This window comes from Geotrypetes seraphini, chromosome 11, assembly GCF_902459505.1.
Source record: "Geotrypetes seraphini chromosome 11, aGeoSer1.1, whole genome shotgun sequence".
Taxonomy (NCBI): domain Eukaryota; kingdom Metazoa; phylum Chordata; class Amphibia; order Gymnophiona; family Dermophiidae; genus Geotrypetes; species Geotrypetes seraphini.
Window position 1 is genome coordinate 99815042 of NC_047094.1, and position 13743 is coordinate 99828784.

At 43.2% G+C, this 13743-nt stretch overlaps 1 protein-coding gene across 6 annotated transcripts in view; it reads left to right on the top strand.

Moving 5' to 3' along the window:
• LOC117369215 (piezo-type mechanosensitive ion channel component 2-like) overlaps positions 1–13743 on the top strand; it is a 209942-nt gene that overhangs the window by 163202 nt on the left and 32997 nt on the right. For all 6 annotated transcript variants that reach the window (XM_033963416.1, XM_033963420.1, XM_033963419.1 and 3 more), the window contains 6 exons: positions 652–798; positions 2972–3217; positions 5206–5464; positions 9431–9619; positions 11199–11400; positions 13170–13299. In XM_033963416.1, the coding sequence (XP_033819307.1) occupies positions 652–798; positions 2972–3217; positions 5206–5464; positions 9431–9619; positions 11199–11400; positions 13170–13299 (1173 nt within the window). The remainder of the gene's footprint in view (positions 1–651; positions 799–2971; positions 3218–5205; positions 5465–9430; positions 9620–11198; positions 11401–13169; positions 13300–13743) is intronic.

Consider the following 13743-nt stretch of genomic DNA (forward strand, 5'->3'; position numbering starts at 1 on the left):
CTAATAGCTTTTTCTGGGCAAGAGAGATTCCAAGTCGCTCTTATTCCTGCAGATTCCTAACCAAAATGGATTCCAGTACTTCCTGCAGCAGCCTCTAGAAACTATTGCAAGAGGTTCCAGCTGCCATCTTGGGACTGGAAGCAGCAAAAGCAGGAAAAATCTCCAGTCATTCCTGCTTATGCTGCTTCCAGTCCCAATACGGCCACTGAGACCTCCAGTGACAGTATCATGAGGCTGCTATGGAAAGTCTTAATAGCCATTTTGGCTGAGGAACCTGTGGGGGCAAGTGACTGGGAATCACCCAGAATAAACCACTAGACTACCAGGCTATTTAAAGTAAAAGTTAGGCTCAGGGAGGGCCTTTGGGTAGTGGAGAGTTGAGGGTCATGTGTCTTGCCCTCTTCTGGGGTAAGGGAAGTGTGGTTGTTGTGGCAATAGCAGCACCAATTGGCCTGAGAGGACCTGTGAGTTGCCATTTTTGTTTTTATTTCTGGTTCTGGCTGAAACTGAGTGGCAAATTTCAGCCATGGATTCAGTTTTGGCTGGAACCAAAACCAGGAGTTTCGATCAGCCTCTATGTTCTAGATTCTAAAGGTAGCGTCCCTCTCCCCCTCACCCCATTAAACATAATTTCATGCTCTGTTTTAACAGCTGCCCTACAGAGAATATTATATTATCCAGAGAATTAACCCAAGAGGATATGGAAGACGATCCTGCAGTGACCTTGAAATACAGTGCTAGAAAGCCCACACGAATACAAGCATTTGATTTGGCCTCAATGGATAGTGTGACTTCAGGGTACAGTATGCTGACTACTTATACTAAAAGGGGTCTAGGGTGAACTACAACACACACACATTAAAAATGTGTTCCACTACTTTCAACAAACATTCACTAAAAAGTGAAGCTCTATGCTTGGAAGCAGATCAGGTTAATCCATATTAAAAATGCTTCTGTTGTATACGTTGATATTACAGAAAATGCAGTTTCCATGTAAAGTGGTAACAAAGGGTATTGGATAGCAAATGACATCAGTAATACAGAATGATAGTTGTCACACTCTGAAATTTTTTTCCTTTGTGGTCTGAATACGTGGAGGGGCATTTTCAATAGGATGTCTAAATCTGAGTTTGGACATTTTGGGAAAGACATGCAGAAATCCAGCAAAGAAAACGTTCATTTTCAAAACTGCGAGACGTTTTCTTTTTTTTTTTTTTGTCTGAAAATAAATTATCTAGACATTTGGGCCCTTAGTACGTCTATCTTTTTGGCCATTCTCGAATATAAAGATATCCACATGAAAAACATACAAAAGCAAGTTTTTTTGAATGCCAAGCAGCCAGCATTCTTAGCAAACTGTTCACAGACAGCTGAGCATTCCTGAGTATAGCAGAGGGGCACTGCAGTTAATGTCATATTAAAAGTCCCAGTTACAGATGCCTATATTGTGTGGTAAACCCTCCAAAACCCACCTAAAACATACTGTACCCACCTGTACACCACAACAATGGCACTTATGCCTGCAGGTGTCATCTTTTTGTAGGTTCTGGAGGGCTCACCATGCAATATAAGCAAGTTATAGTGACATCTGTGCCTGGGACTTTTAATATGACAATCACTGCAGTAATCCTTAGAGTGACCCTCTGCTCTGCTGTGCCAATATATTTGAGCCATGTGAATCTTTTGGCGCATCTTCCTTGAGCAGAGACACTGACGCGCCACAGCATATAATTTGCAGGAAAGCTCAAGTCCTTTATTGTCCCCTGAGGAAGGTGACGCTATCGCCGAAACATGGATCCTAGTTAGGACCATATTTATTTTGCATATCAAGGACTTGCTTTTGGACTTTTGATAAGCTGCTAATAAAAGTATATGCAACTGGAAGTTGTTTTAGACATCTCCTGGGCTTCTTTTTTTGTTGTTCCAAGAAGTAGCCATGTCATACAGGCTGCACAGTATTGGTGTTTCTTTTCACATCTTTGGGTGGTGGGAAGGAGTCAGTGACCATTGGGGGACTTAAGGGGGTCCTGCCTTAATCCTTCCAGTGGTCATCTAGTCAGTTTGGATGTTTTTTTCTTTTTTAAGGCTTGATTATCTCTGCAGAGTGTCTAAGTTGTAAGCCTAAAACACGCCTCCTTAAGATTGAGATGCACTAGAGACAAAACAACCAGAAAGATGTCTAGAAAGTCTGTTTTGAGAATGCCCACTTGGATGTCTTACTAGTGCTGTCTTTTGGACATCTATCTTTTTTGAAAATGAGCCTCATCCTCTATAATAAAACCCTTACCCGCGCTTGCGCAGTTGAAATGGCGTGACCCTTGCCACCATGATTTGTGCTTCCGTGCCGTGTTCCATTTGCAGCGCATAGCGGCTTGTGGTGCGGGCGGCATGCGTCGGCTTGCGGTGCGTGCAGTGGTGAGAGCAACGGCAAGAGGGTGTCCTTCGAGGTGCTGCGAAGTGTCGGCTGCTCCTGCTGCATAGGGAAGTAGAGGGAAAAGGAGCTGCTTTGGGCGGAGGGGTGTGCTGGGGGACTGGCAGCAATCTTGGTTTGCTCGGGGGGGGGGGGGGGGAACCAGAGAAAGATAGGCAGGGGGCCAGGGAGAGAGACAGCCAGAAAGAAATACAGACAAGGGGCCAGGGAGAGACACAGACAGAAAGAATGGCAGGGGGCCAGAGAGACAGACAGACAACGGCCAAGGAGTGAGAAAGAAAGAAAGAAAGACAGAGAGCGGCTAAGGAGAAAGAGAGACAGAAAGAAAGACAGACAGACACATCTATTCTAGCACCCGTTAATGTAATGGGCTTAAAGACTAGTACTGTATAATGAGGAAGAAATGATCATTGAGAAGAATCAACTTCATCTCCCACAGCGCATTAGATAGCTACTCTGGTTAACTATCCAATGACTGTCATGCCTTTTAATGAGGTCCTTTACGGCCATTTTTAATTCCATAATGCATGCTATGTCTAGTGATGCAACTGAAGACTCTGAGAGAGCCACCGAAGGTGAGGAAGAAGATGCAGAGGGGATGACAGATGACACAAGAACCGCCATTCCACCATCCTTTAGCACACTGCTCGTCGATGTCAATCAGGAAACGCTCTCCTCTGAGGAAAGTGGAGGTACTGGTCCTCAGAGAGTGAAGAAATCGGGGCCAGGCCGGCCTCTGAGTGAAGTTCCAGTAATGATGACAGCTAGTGAGCTGCTTCTGAACAGGCAAGAATCTCTTCTCATAACTGTAATGATCTGAGCTTGTGCCTAGTATTCTGTTACTCACTGGGTTGTTAAAGGGCTTTCCTTGTGCTTGGGGACACAGTTCTTAGGTTATTGTCTAATACCTATTCTCAAATTCATTCACAATGACGTTCAAACAAAACACTTTTTTCCGCTTTCTCCTTTTTTCTAATATCATGCAATATGACCATTGAAGGCGATAAAGGAGTTCAGATTTCCACCCAGATCATAACGCATCTGGTGGTGTTACTCTTCATTATTCCCATCATAGCTTCACTAATTTCTATTATAACTTATTATAATTCAATGCATATTCTTTTCTCATAACTTAGCGATAAAAGCTAAGTTATGAGAAAAGAATATGCATTGAACTCCCTTATCGCCTTCAATGGTCATATTGCATGATATTAGAAAAAAGGAAAAAAGTGTTTTGTTTGAGCGTTATTGTGAATGAATTTGTGAATACTTTTGAGAATTGAATCGATTTGCATGAACTTTTAAGGATGGCTCTGATACCTATTCTGGCATTTGAGATTTATTTAGAAACATGATGGCAGATAAAGGCCAAATGGCCCATCTAGTCTGCCCATCCGTAGCATCCACTATCTCCTCCTCTTCTTGTAGGCCAGGGGTAGGCAATTCTGGTCCTCGAGAGCCGGAGCCAGATCAGGTTTTCAGGATATCCACAATGAATATGTATGAGATGGATTTGCATGCACTGCCTCCTTGAGATGCAAATCTATCTCATCCATATTTATTGTGGATATCCTGAAAACCTGACCTGGCTCTGGCTCTTGAGGACCAGAATTGCCTACCCCTGCTATAGGCTAAGGCTCTTTACACCTGCATTGTGAGGTCATAGAGCTTTAGGGATATTGGATTGATTAATGTTTATCAGGTTTGGTGAAAGTGTCACAATGGAAGGAGTGAAAAGTGGATTTGCATTAAAGTCATATTTCAAACTGAACCTTAAACATGTGATATGGAAGAGATTTACAAGAGCACTTTTATTAATAATTTTGGATACTCAAGAAGAGTTTTTAGATGTGTGTATGTGGGAAGGGGAGGGCTTTTATTGCTATATTGTGGTGTTCACTATATTATGTTATGGTGATATGAGATATTTATGAATGATTGATTTATATTAATGTTCTAACAAATGATAAAAATTTGAATATGTGTACATTTTAGCTTCTCTTTTGTGTTTAAGTATTGAATCAATTGAAGCTATAAATATTTCTATAATAAACTGAATTAGGGTCAAGCATTATGATACTGTAAAGTTCCAGAGGAGGTTCTGTATTGGAGATTAACTACAACAAAGTTGGGGCAGTCTCCATTAAGGGCTAAATATTTAACCCCCTCTTCTACTAAACCGCGCTAGCGGTTTTAGCGCAGGGAGCCGTGCTGAATGGCCCGCGCTGCTCCCAATGCTCATAGGAACTCAGCGAGCATCGGGAGCTGCGCAGCTCCCCACGCTAAAACCGCTAGCACAGTTTAGTAGAAGAGGGGGGTTAGTCCAGCGATTTTTATTTTTTTATTTTTTTTTCCACTTTTTTCGTTCCATCAGAAAAATACGGAACGAAAAAAGTGGCTAATCGCTGGTCTGAGTGTATAGGCCTCGGTGGAGGCTGCCCCAACTTTGGTGGTTGGGTTGAGAACTTTTCAGCGGCCCCTTGTAAAGTCTGGGGTTTATATCACCATCCTTTGTTTCAATTGCCCTTTTTGAATGTCAGTCTGTACAAAATTGCCAATATCATGACTGTAGTTAAGAAAGCCCTTCTGACATCATTGCCATAAGATTGTATATGTTTTATGTATTGTGTTGCCTTTGTTTTTTGTGTGTTATGCCTTGAGGTGTTTTATTTTTAAATTGTAACTCTTTATGAATAAAATGCAAGGTAAGACATGATCTAAACGTAACTATTTAGTTTAAAAAAATCACTCTTCCTTTATATTCTGCATCTCAGATGGTTTCAGGATGATGAGATGGAGCAATCTGACAAGTTCTATGAGAGTCTTCCTCGCCCCATCAGACTGGGTTTTGCCTTGTACAACACCATGGTATCGAAGTCTGAAATGCTTTCGTATTTTGCTATAATTCTAAACCACATGGTCTCGGCCTCCATCATAACCTTGGTGCTGCCCATCCTCATTTTCCTGTGGGCCATGCTGTCTGTACCAAGACCCACCAAACGCTTCTGGATGACTGCAATCATTTACACAGAGGTTAGTGGCATGGATTATGGTCCATAGGGAGGCACACTCTAGACCAGGGGTGTCAAAGTCCCTCATCGAAGGCCGCAATCCAGTCGGGTTTTCAGGATTTCCCCAATGAATATGCATGAGATCTATTTGCATGCACTACTTTCATTCTATGCTAATAGATCTCATGCATATTCATTGGGGGAAATCCTGAAAACCCGACTGGATTGCAGCCCTCGAGGAGGGACTTTGACACCCCTGCCCTAGACTGTTTGGTCACTTATTATCTCACGTGTAAAAAAACAAACAAACTACAAAAGACCTGGGTTCAGTTCCTGAATCAGGTCTTCTGTTCTCCATGGGAAGCTGTACAGGGAGAGGGAGCCTCAGGTATTGCATAGTAGTGCCACCTAGTGGCTGAATGGAGAGTGCATGCAGCCCTGGTGAATGGCTCCCTTGATCGTGACTGAACTAAAGTAAACTGGGAGGGGAATTAAAATAAAGCCTTATGATTAAAAGAAAAAAAAAGAATGTAATGTAACTTACATGGAGGGGTCAATATTCAAAAGCATATATCAATCAGTAGTGGGTCCCAACTGCATTTGTGTTTTTTATTTGGTTTCCCAGCCGCTATATAGCCAGAGATATGCATTTAAAACTGGGATGTGTTAGGGACATTTTTAGAGTCAGTTTTAAAGATAACCTGAGAGTGGTGAAATTTAGCTGCTATCCATACAACTTTAATGCATTAAGTCAAATGCAGAAATAGCAGATGCAACATTAAATGGATAAGCCACAGATATCATCAGTGATTGCCCCACTAGAGTGAATGAACTTACTAAGGAACAAGGAGGAGCGTTAATGATTTCTGAGTTCCTCATCATTTCACTTTTATTTATTTATTGAAATGGGATGCAAGAACAGACTTAATGCTTGAGTTTTAATGGCCAAGCAAAGCAAGGTGCAACTTTACTGTGAAGTTCTAACATGAACATTACATTTTATCATTAGAGATAATATATTAGTACTAGTCTTTTAAGCCCGTTACATTAACGGGTGCTAGAATAGATGTGTGTGTCTGTCTTTCTTTCTCTCTCTCTCTCCTTAGCTCCTGTCTGTCTTTCTTTCTGTCTCTCTCTTTCCTTAACCGCTGTCTTTATCTGTCTGTCTTTCTCTCTGTCTCTCTCTCTCCTCGGCTGTCCACCACCACCCCTTGCCTGCTCCCCCTGTCCAGCAGTAGCCCTTCTCCCTTCCTTTTACCTCTCCCATATCCAACAGCACCCCTTCCCTGCTCCCCCTGTCCAGCAGTAGCCCTTCTCACTTCCTTTTACCCCCCCCCATCCAGCAGCACCCCTTCCCTGCTCCCCCTGTCCAGCAGCAGCCCTTATCCCTTCTTTTTACCTCCCCACTGTCCAGCAGTACCCCTTCCCTGCTCCCCCTGTCCAGCATTAGCCCTTCTCCCTTCCTTTTACCTCACCCTTGTCCAGCAGCACCTCTTCCCTGCTCCCCCTGTCCATCAATACCTGCTCCCAAACCGCGACTGCTTCCGTTGCAGGTCTGGCCTTGTGCTGAGGCCTGGACAATTGCGGAAGTACCCCTTTTTCCTTACCTTTTCTCAGTCCTTGTGTCCGTGGTCCTCTTAGGCTGAGTGAGGGCAGGAGGGGGGAGTTGCCGGCGTGTTCTCCACCTCCTTGCGTCTGTGGTTCTCTTAGATGGAGTTAGGGTGGGAGGGTGTAGTCACCAGCGTGTTTTCCACCTTCTTGCGTCTGTGGTCCTCTTAGACGGAGTTAGGGCAGGAGGGGGGAGTGGAGTGAGGGCAGGAAGGGGAGTCGCCGCCGTGGTGGTTGCCATTTCAAACTGCGTGCCTCCGCATGTGCAGTAGGAGCCAGAAAACCGCTGCACACAAAATGCCACAGACTCATTCTACTGGCACGGAACTACGGATCACGGACGCAGGGATCACAAAGTTTGAAGTGCGCATGCGTGCTTAGGGTTTTATTATAGCGGATAGCAACAGTGTGTTACTATGAGTGTTAGAACAATGCATTTTAACGTAATCAGGAAGATATAATATAGACCAGTGTGTCGCAAACTGTGTGCCTCCAGTGCACATCCTATAGGCAATCAGCAGGCACCAGCACCGCTCTTTCTCTCAGGGCGTCTTCCCTTCCGGCACCTCCCACTGGCGGCTCAAGGCCCATCTGGAGGGCCTTCGTGCATGCACGGACATATCGATGTGATGACATCACGCACGCACACTTCTGGATGCCTCGAGCCGCAGCCACTGCGTATAGACTAATACAGTACAATACAGTCTCAATTATCCGACCTTTACTCATACAGCCATCCGGCATATCTGACACCGCGTCCCACTCCCCCCACCCCCACCCCTGTGATGTCTTTTTTTTTTCAAATTCTTTATTCATTTTTAAACTTTCAATAAGTGCAACAAAATACAATCATATACGCTTTAACATCACTTACTAACCCAACAAAGATTAAAATACATCAGTACCCTCCCTCCCTCCTTTATATCCATCATAGATCTTTAGCCCAATATAATATTAAAATAACCCCACCCTCCCCTCCACCCTGGACATTTATATAAATTCTTTATTCATTTTTAAACATTCAACAAATGATTTATAATACAATCTTATACACTTTAATATCACTTGTAAAACATATATATATTGAACCATAAAATAATTCCTCCCTCTCTCCCTTCTCCCATATAAACTTCCTAGTTTCATATACCTTAAAATTTAAACCCGCCCTCCTCCCACCCTATACTTCAATACCTGTGATGTCACTGTTAAGAAACGCAGCTTCTCTTTCCGTTTTACAGTGTAGCTCGGAGGAAAGTTTTGCCCCTAAGACAATTTGTTTTGGACCCAGGACTTTATTTATGCATTGTTTAAGGGGTTTACCATTTTTTTCCGTACCATTTTACTTTTCACTTATCAAAGATAATTGAGACTGGACTGGACTTCACTGAATCAAGGATTTTTATTGTTTCTATGTTGCTCCCAATAAAGGTCTGATTCAGAAAGGATTTTGTCACTTTCTCAAGGTCATTTACCAACTGTAGATACTTACACTGTCAGTGTGTGTGTTGTTTGCATAATTTGCATGAAACAGTTCATTTATTCAGTTTTCTATACCGTTCTCTCAAGGAAGCTCATTACGGTTTTACATGAATTTATTCAGGTACTCAAACATTTTTCCCTGTCTGTCCGGGTGGACTCGCAATCTTTACCCAACGTGTGGTAGACACCTGGAATGCGCTTCCAGAGGACGTAATAGGGCAGAGTACGGTACTGGGGTTTAAGAAAGGACTGGACAATTTCCTGCTGGAAAAGGGGATAGAAGGGTATAGATAGAGGATTACTGCACAGGTCCTGGACCTGTTGGGCCGCCACGTGAGCTAGGCACGATGGACCTCAGGTCTGACCCAGCGGAGGCATTGCTTATGTTCTTATGTTATCTAATGTACCTGGGGCAATGGGGGGATTAAGTGACTTGCCCAGGGTCACAAGGAGCAGCGTGGGTTTGAACCCACAACCCCAGGGTACTGAGGCTGTAGCTTTAACCACTGCGCCACACTCTCCCCTTCTGCAGCAAATAACACATGTTGACAGTATTAATGCGTGCTGTTAGTAAATGATTCATTTTCTGTCTGTGGACAAAAGATCATTCTAGAACAGGGTAGGAAATTCTGGTCCTTGAGAACCACAGGCAGGTGAGGTTTTCAGGATAGCCACAATAAATATGCATGAAATAGAGATTTGCGTCTCAAGGAGGCAGTGCATGCAAATCTATCACAAACATATTTATTGTGAATATCCTGAAAACCTGACCTGCCTGTGGCTCTCGAGGACCGGAATTGTCTATCCCTGTTCTAGAACAAGGGCCCCGGATAGTAGGAATAGACATGAGGGCCATGTCTTCTATGGCAAAGCGTTTCCTCACTGGTTTGTTTCTTTTTAGATAACTGTGGTCATTAAATACTCCTTCCAGTTTGGGTTCTTTCCCTGGACTTCGACTGTGTACCGTGGGCTGAATTCAGACAAGCCGTTTCATCTGCCAAATATAATTGGAATTGAAAAGAAGAATGGTTACGTGCACTTTGACCTCATACAGTTACTTGCTTTGTTCTTCCACAGGTCCATCCTGAAGGTAACTTTTTATTTCTGAGCAGGCGAGACTGTATTTTGCAAATGTTTGGCTGAAGTTAGAAGATGTAAGAGTAGAGACTGGAAGCCCTGAATATGTATACCCTAGAGGAAAGGAGGGTCAGGGGAGATATGATTCAGACGTCCAAATACTTGAAGGGTATTAATGTAGAACAAAATCTTTTCCAGAGAAAGGAAAATGATAAAACCACAGGACATAATTTGAGGTTGAGGGGTGGTAGATTCAAAAGCGATGTTAGGAAATTCTTCTTTATGGAGAGGGTGGTGGATGCCTGGAATGCGCTCCCGAGTGAGGTGATGGAGAGGAAAACAGTGACTGAGTTCAAAGAAGCGTGGGATGAACACAGAGGATCTAGAATCAGAAAATAATATTAAAAATTAAACTAAGGCCAGTACTGGGCAGACTTGCATGGTCTGTGTCTGTATATGGCCGTTTGGGAGAGGATGGTCTGGGGAGGGCTTCAATGGCTGGGAGGGTTTAGATGGGCGGGAGTAGGTTTTAACAGCGATTTCGGCAGTTGGGACCCAAGCACAGTACCAGGTAGAGCTTTTGATTCTTGCCAAGAAATAGCTAAGAAGAAAAAATTAAAAAAATTTAAATTGAATCAGGTTGGGCAGACTTGATGGACCATTTGGGTCTTTGTCTGCCATCATCTACTATGTTACTATGTAGAGGTGCTTTGTATTATCTCTAGCATGGAGAATAATGTGTAATAATAGCAGTGAGTGTATAGTACGCATAAATATGTTTTATTTATTTTACACCTTTCTAATTCTACCTTTCTGGACTTGCCCAAGGCAGAGAACAACATCATGTTCAGTAAGCGTGAAAGTCTTGTTTGCATATAAACATGCACCAGCCAATATTCAGAATGAGTTAACCAGCTGAGAACAGCCACCGACCAGTTAACTTGGGAGAGGTGAGGGAGCAGTGGCGTAGCGAGAGTAGGGGGCGTCCGGGGTGGGAGTGCCCTCCCCTGCACCCTCCTCTCCTCCTCCCACGCCCCCATGCCACACTCGCAACCTCCCTTCACCCCCCCCCCCCCCCGTACCTCTTTAAATCTTTGCCAGTGCGAGTGGCTTCTCCGGCCTGCTGCTTGCACTGGCTTTCCCTCTGTTGTCACTTCCTGGCCCTGTGACCCGGAAGTGATTTCGGAGGGAGCCAGGCTAAAGTAGTTGCTCGCATTGGCGAAGATTTTAAAGAGGCAAGGGGGTGGGGAATGGAGTGCGTGAGAATGGGGGGGTTGGAGAGGTACTGGTGCCCCCACTGAGACAGTGTCTGGGGTAGTCTGCCCACCCCGCCCCTCCCTTCCTATGCCACTGTGAGGGAGACCTGCTGGTGGGAGAAGAGAATAGGAGAGACTGGTCTGGGGGGTTGAGGGGAAAGAAAAGGCTTAATCTGTAGACCAAGTAAGGTCAGAGGCTGGACATTTTGATACCCTTAATCACCAGTGCCCTGGCCCAGAGCCTCACCTGGTTGAATGGTTAAGCCAACCCTGGTGAAATGATTTGAAAAAAAGTGAGTTCCCTACGTTACAAACAATCTTATATCTTCTTTTCAGTGCCATGGACTATGGGATGACAAACCCACCATTATGCCTGATTCCAAGAAAAAGAAAAAAATCAGGAAACAAAAGAAAAGAGAGGCCAAGGGAGAGGATGAGAGAAACTCTGGGCTGGGGCCGTGGAACCTTTTCAAGCACCACAGCTCTTCAAAGAACATCTTTCGGAAGCGACACACAACACAGCAGGCCACTAAAGAAGGTACTTTCTTGGTATAGATGCCTTTCTTTGGATCCAAAAGAGCAATGGTTTCCACACACACACATGATTTAGAGAGAACTTTTCAAATTTTCTGCGTTAGTGTAAAGTGCATGTGGAATTCCACTTTCAAAATTTCCTCAGATGTAAAGTATATGTGGACATAATTTGAGGTTGAGGGGTGGTAGATTCAGGGGCAATGTTAGGAAATTCTACTTTACGGAGAGGGTAGTGGATGCCTGGAATGCGTTCCCGAGAGAGGTGGTGGAGAGTAAAACTGTGACTGAGTTCAAAGAAGCGTGGGATGAACACAGAAGATTTAGAATCAGAAAATAATATTAAAGATTGAACTAGGCCAGTTACTGGGCAGACTTGCACGGTCTGTGTCTGTGTATGGCCGTTTTGGTGGAGGATGGGCTGGGGAGGGCTTCAATGGCTGGGAGGGTGTAGATGGGCTGGAGTAAGTCTTAACAGAGATTTCGGCAGTTGGAACCCAAGTACAGTACCGGGTAAAGCTTTGGATTCTTGCCCAGAAATAGCTAAGAAGAAAAAAAAAATAAAAAAATAAAAATTTTTAAATTGAATCAGGTTGGGCAGACTGGATGGACCATTCGGGTCTTTATCTGCCATCATCTACTATGTTACCATGTTACTATGTTACTATGAGAATTGCCAGCGTGAGATTAAAAAAAAGCTGGCATTTCCTGCCTTTTCTTTCCTGCTGACCTGTGTGCAGATAAGTTTTGCTTCTTTTTGGGTTTTTTGATTCATTTCAATTGTTATGAAGCTACTATGCTTTTTTGAAGTGTGTTCTCTGATATAAAGATATTGGGCTCCTTTTACGAAGGCGCGGTAACGGTTTAACACGCGGAATAGCATGCGCTAAACCGCCGGCCACGCTAGCCGCTACCACCTCCTCTTGAGCAGGCGGTAGTTTTTTGGCTAGCGCAGGGGTTAGCGTGCGATTAAAAGTCACGCGCACAGAAGCCGCTAATGCGGCTTCGTAAAAGGAGCCCATTGTGTTAAAAACTTAAACAAGTAATAAGGAGTGGAGTTTTTTTTTTTTATGACCGAGGATGTGTCTTCATCTTCAAACTGTTGTTTGAATTTGGTATGTCTGGAGGAGATAGTGATTTTCACTGAAGCCAACGTAACACAGGTCTTTTTCTCCGCCTTTCAAAGTTCGTATACAGTTTCCTTATAGCATAGTCTATTTTGAATGCATTTTAAAAAATGTATTGTGGATGTCATAGCATTCAACTTGTATGAACATCGTTTTTTTTGCCTTCTTGGTATGTCATAATGTTGCAAAAACAACCCACTTTCTTTCTATGGAAACCTTCTCCATGCTACAATCCCACTGCTCTTCCCTTCATTATTTCTTTGGGTATTGGACTCTGTAGTCAGATTTTCTTCCTTCTCACTTATTTCCCCTTTCCCACAAGCTACAAGGGATCTTCAAAAAGTTTCTGCACTTTTTATGTTTTTAAACACTATTTATTAAATATCTCAAAAGCAATTTACATCACTTATCCACATAATTCATTTTTCCCAGCGACCTACTAACTTCTTAATGCCATCAGAAAAGAATGTTTTTGGTTGAGCGTGAAAATATAAAAGAGCGGAAACATTTTGAAGAACCCTCGTATACAGTCCTGAAGTAAATTCACTCACGGTCCCCACCAGCTAAGACTGTTAAATTACTGGACCAACAGGATACACTTGGAAAGAAATTTCTAACTCTATACAAAATGACTTTTCCTCTTTGATAGGCAAAACTCCAAAAAAAGAATCCAAGAAGAAATGGAATATATTTAAGAGAAATCCAAAACGTAAGAGGCTGTCTTTTAAGGAAAGGATAAAGCAACTCACCCTGAAGACGAAGAAGTTGGCTATTAAAATGTAATTGTTTGTAACAGTTGGTTAATCTCAATCGACTAGTAACTAATGCTTTAGTCTTCACGCCTAGCCCTTGAGGATCACCAAGGAATCAGATTTTCAGAACACCCCTAATGAATATTCAAGAGAAAGAAATATCTCTGCATGCATGCTACCTCCACTGTATGCAAATTTCTCTCATGCCAATTAGAATGAAAGGTGAGAGAGAGAGAAATGCTTTAAATAAAATGCATATTCATTAAGGATATCCTGAAAATCTGTTGGTGGCCCTTGAGGATGGGAGGTTAGGTTATTGGACTAAAGCATCTCATAAAAGATATAGAGAAATTAGAAAAGGGCAATGAAAATGATAAAAGGAATGAGATGGCTTCCCTATGACGAAAGGCTAAAATGGCTAGGGTTTTTCAGCCTAGAGAAGAGACAGCTCAGGAAAGATATGATAGAAAT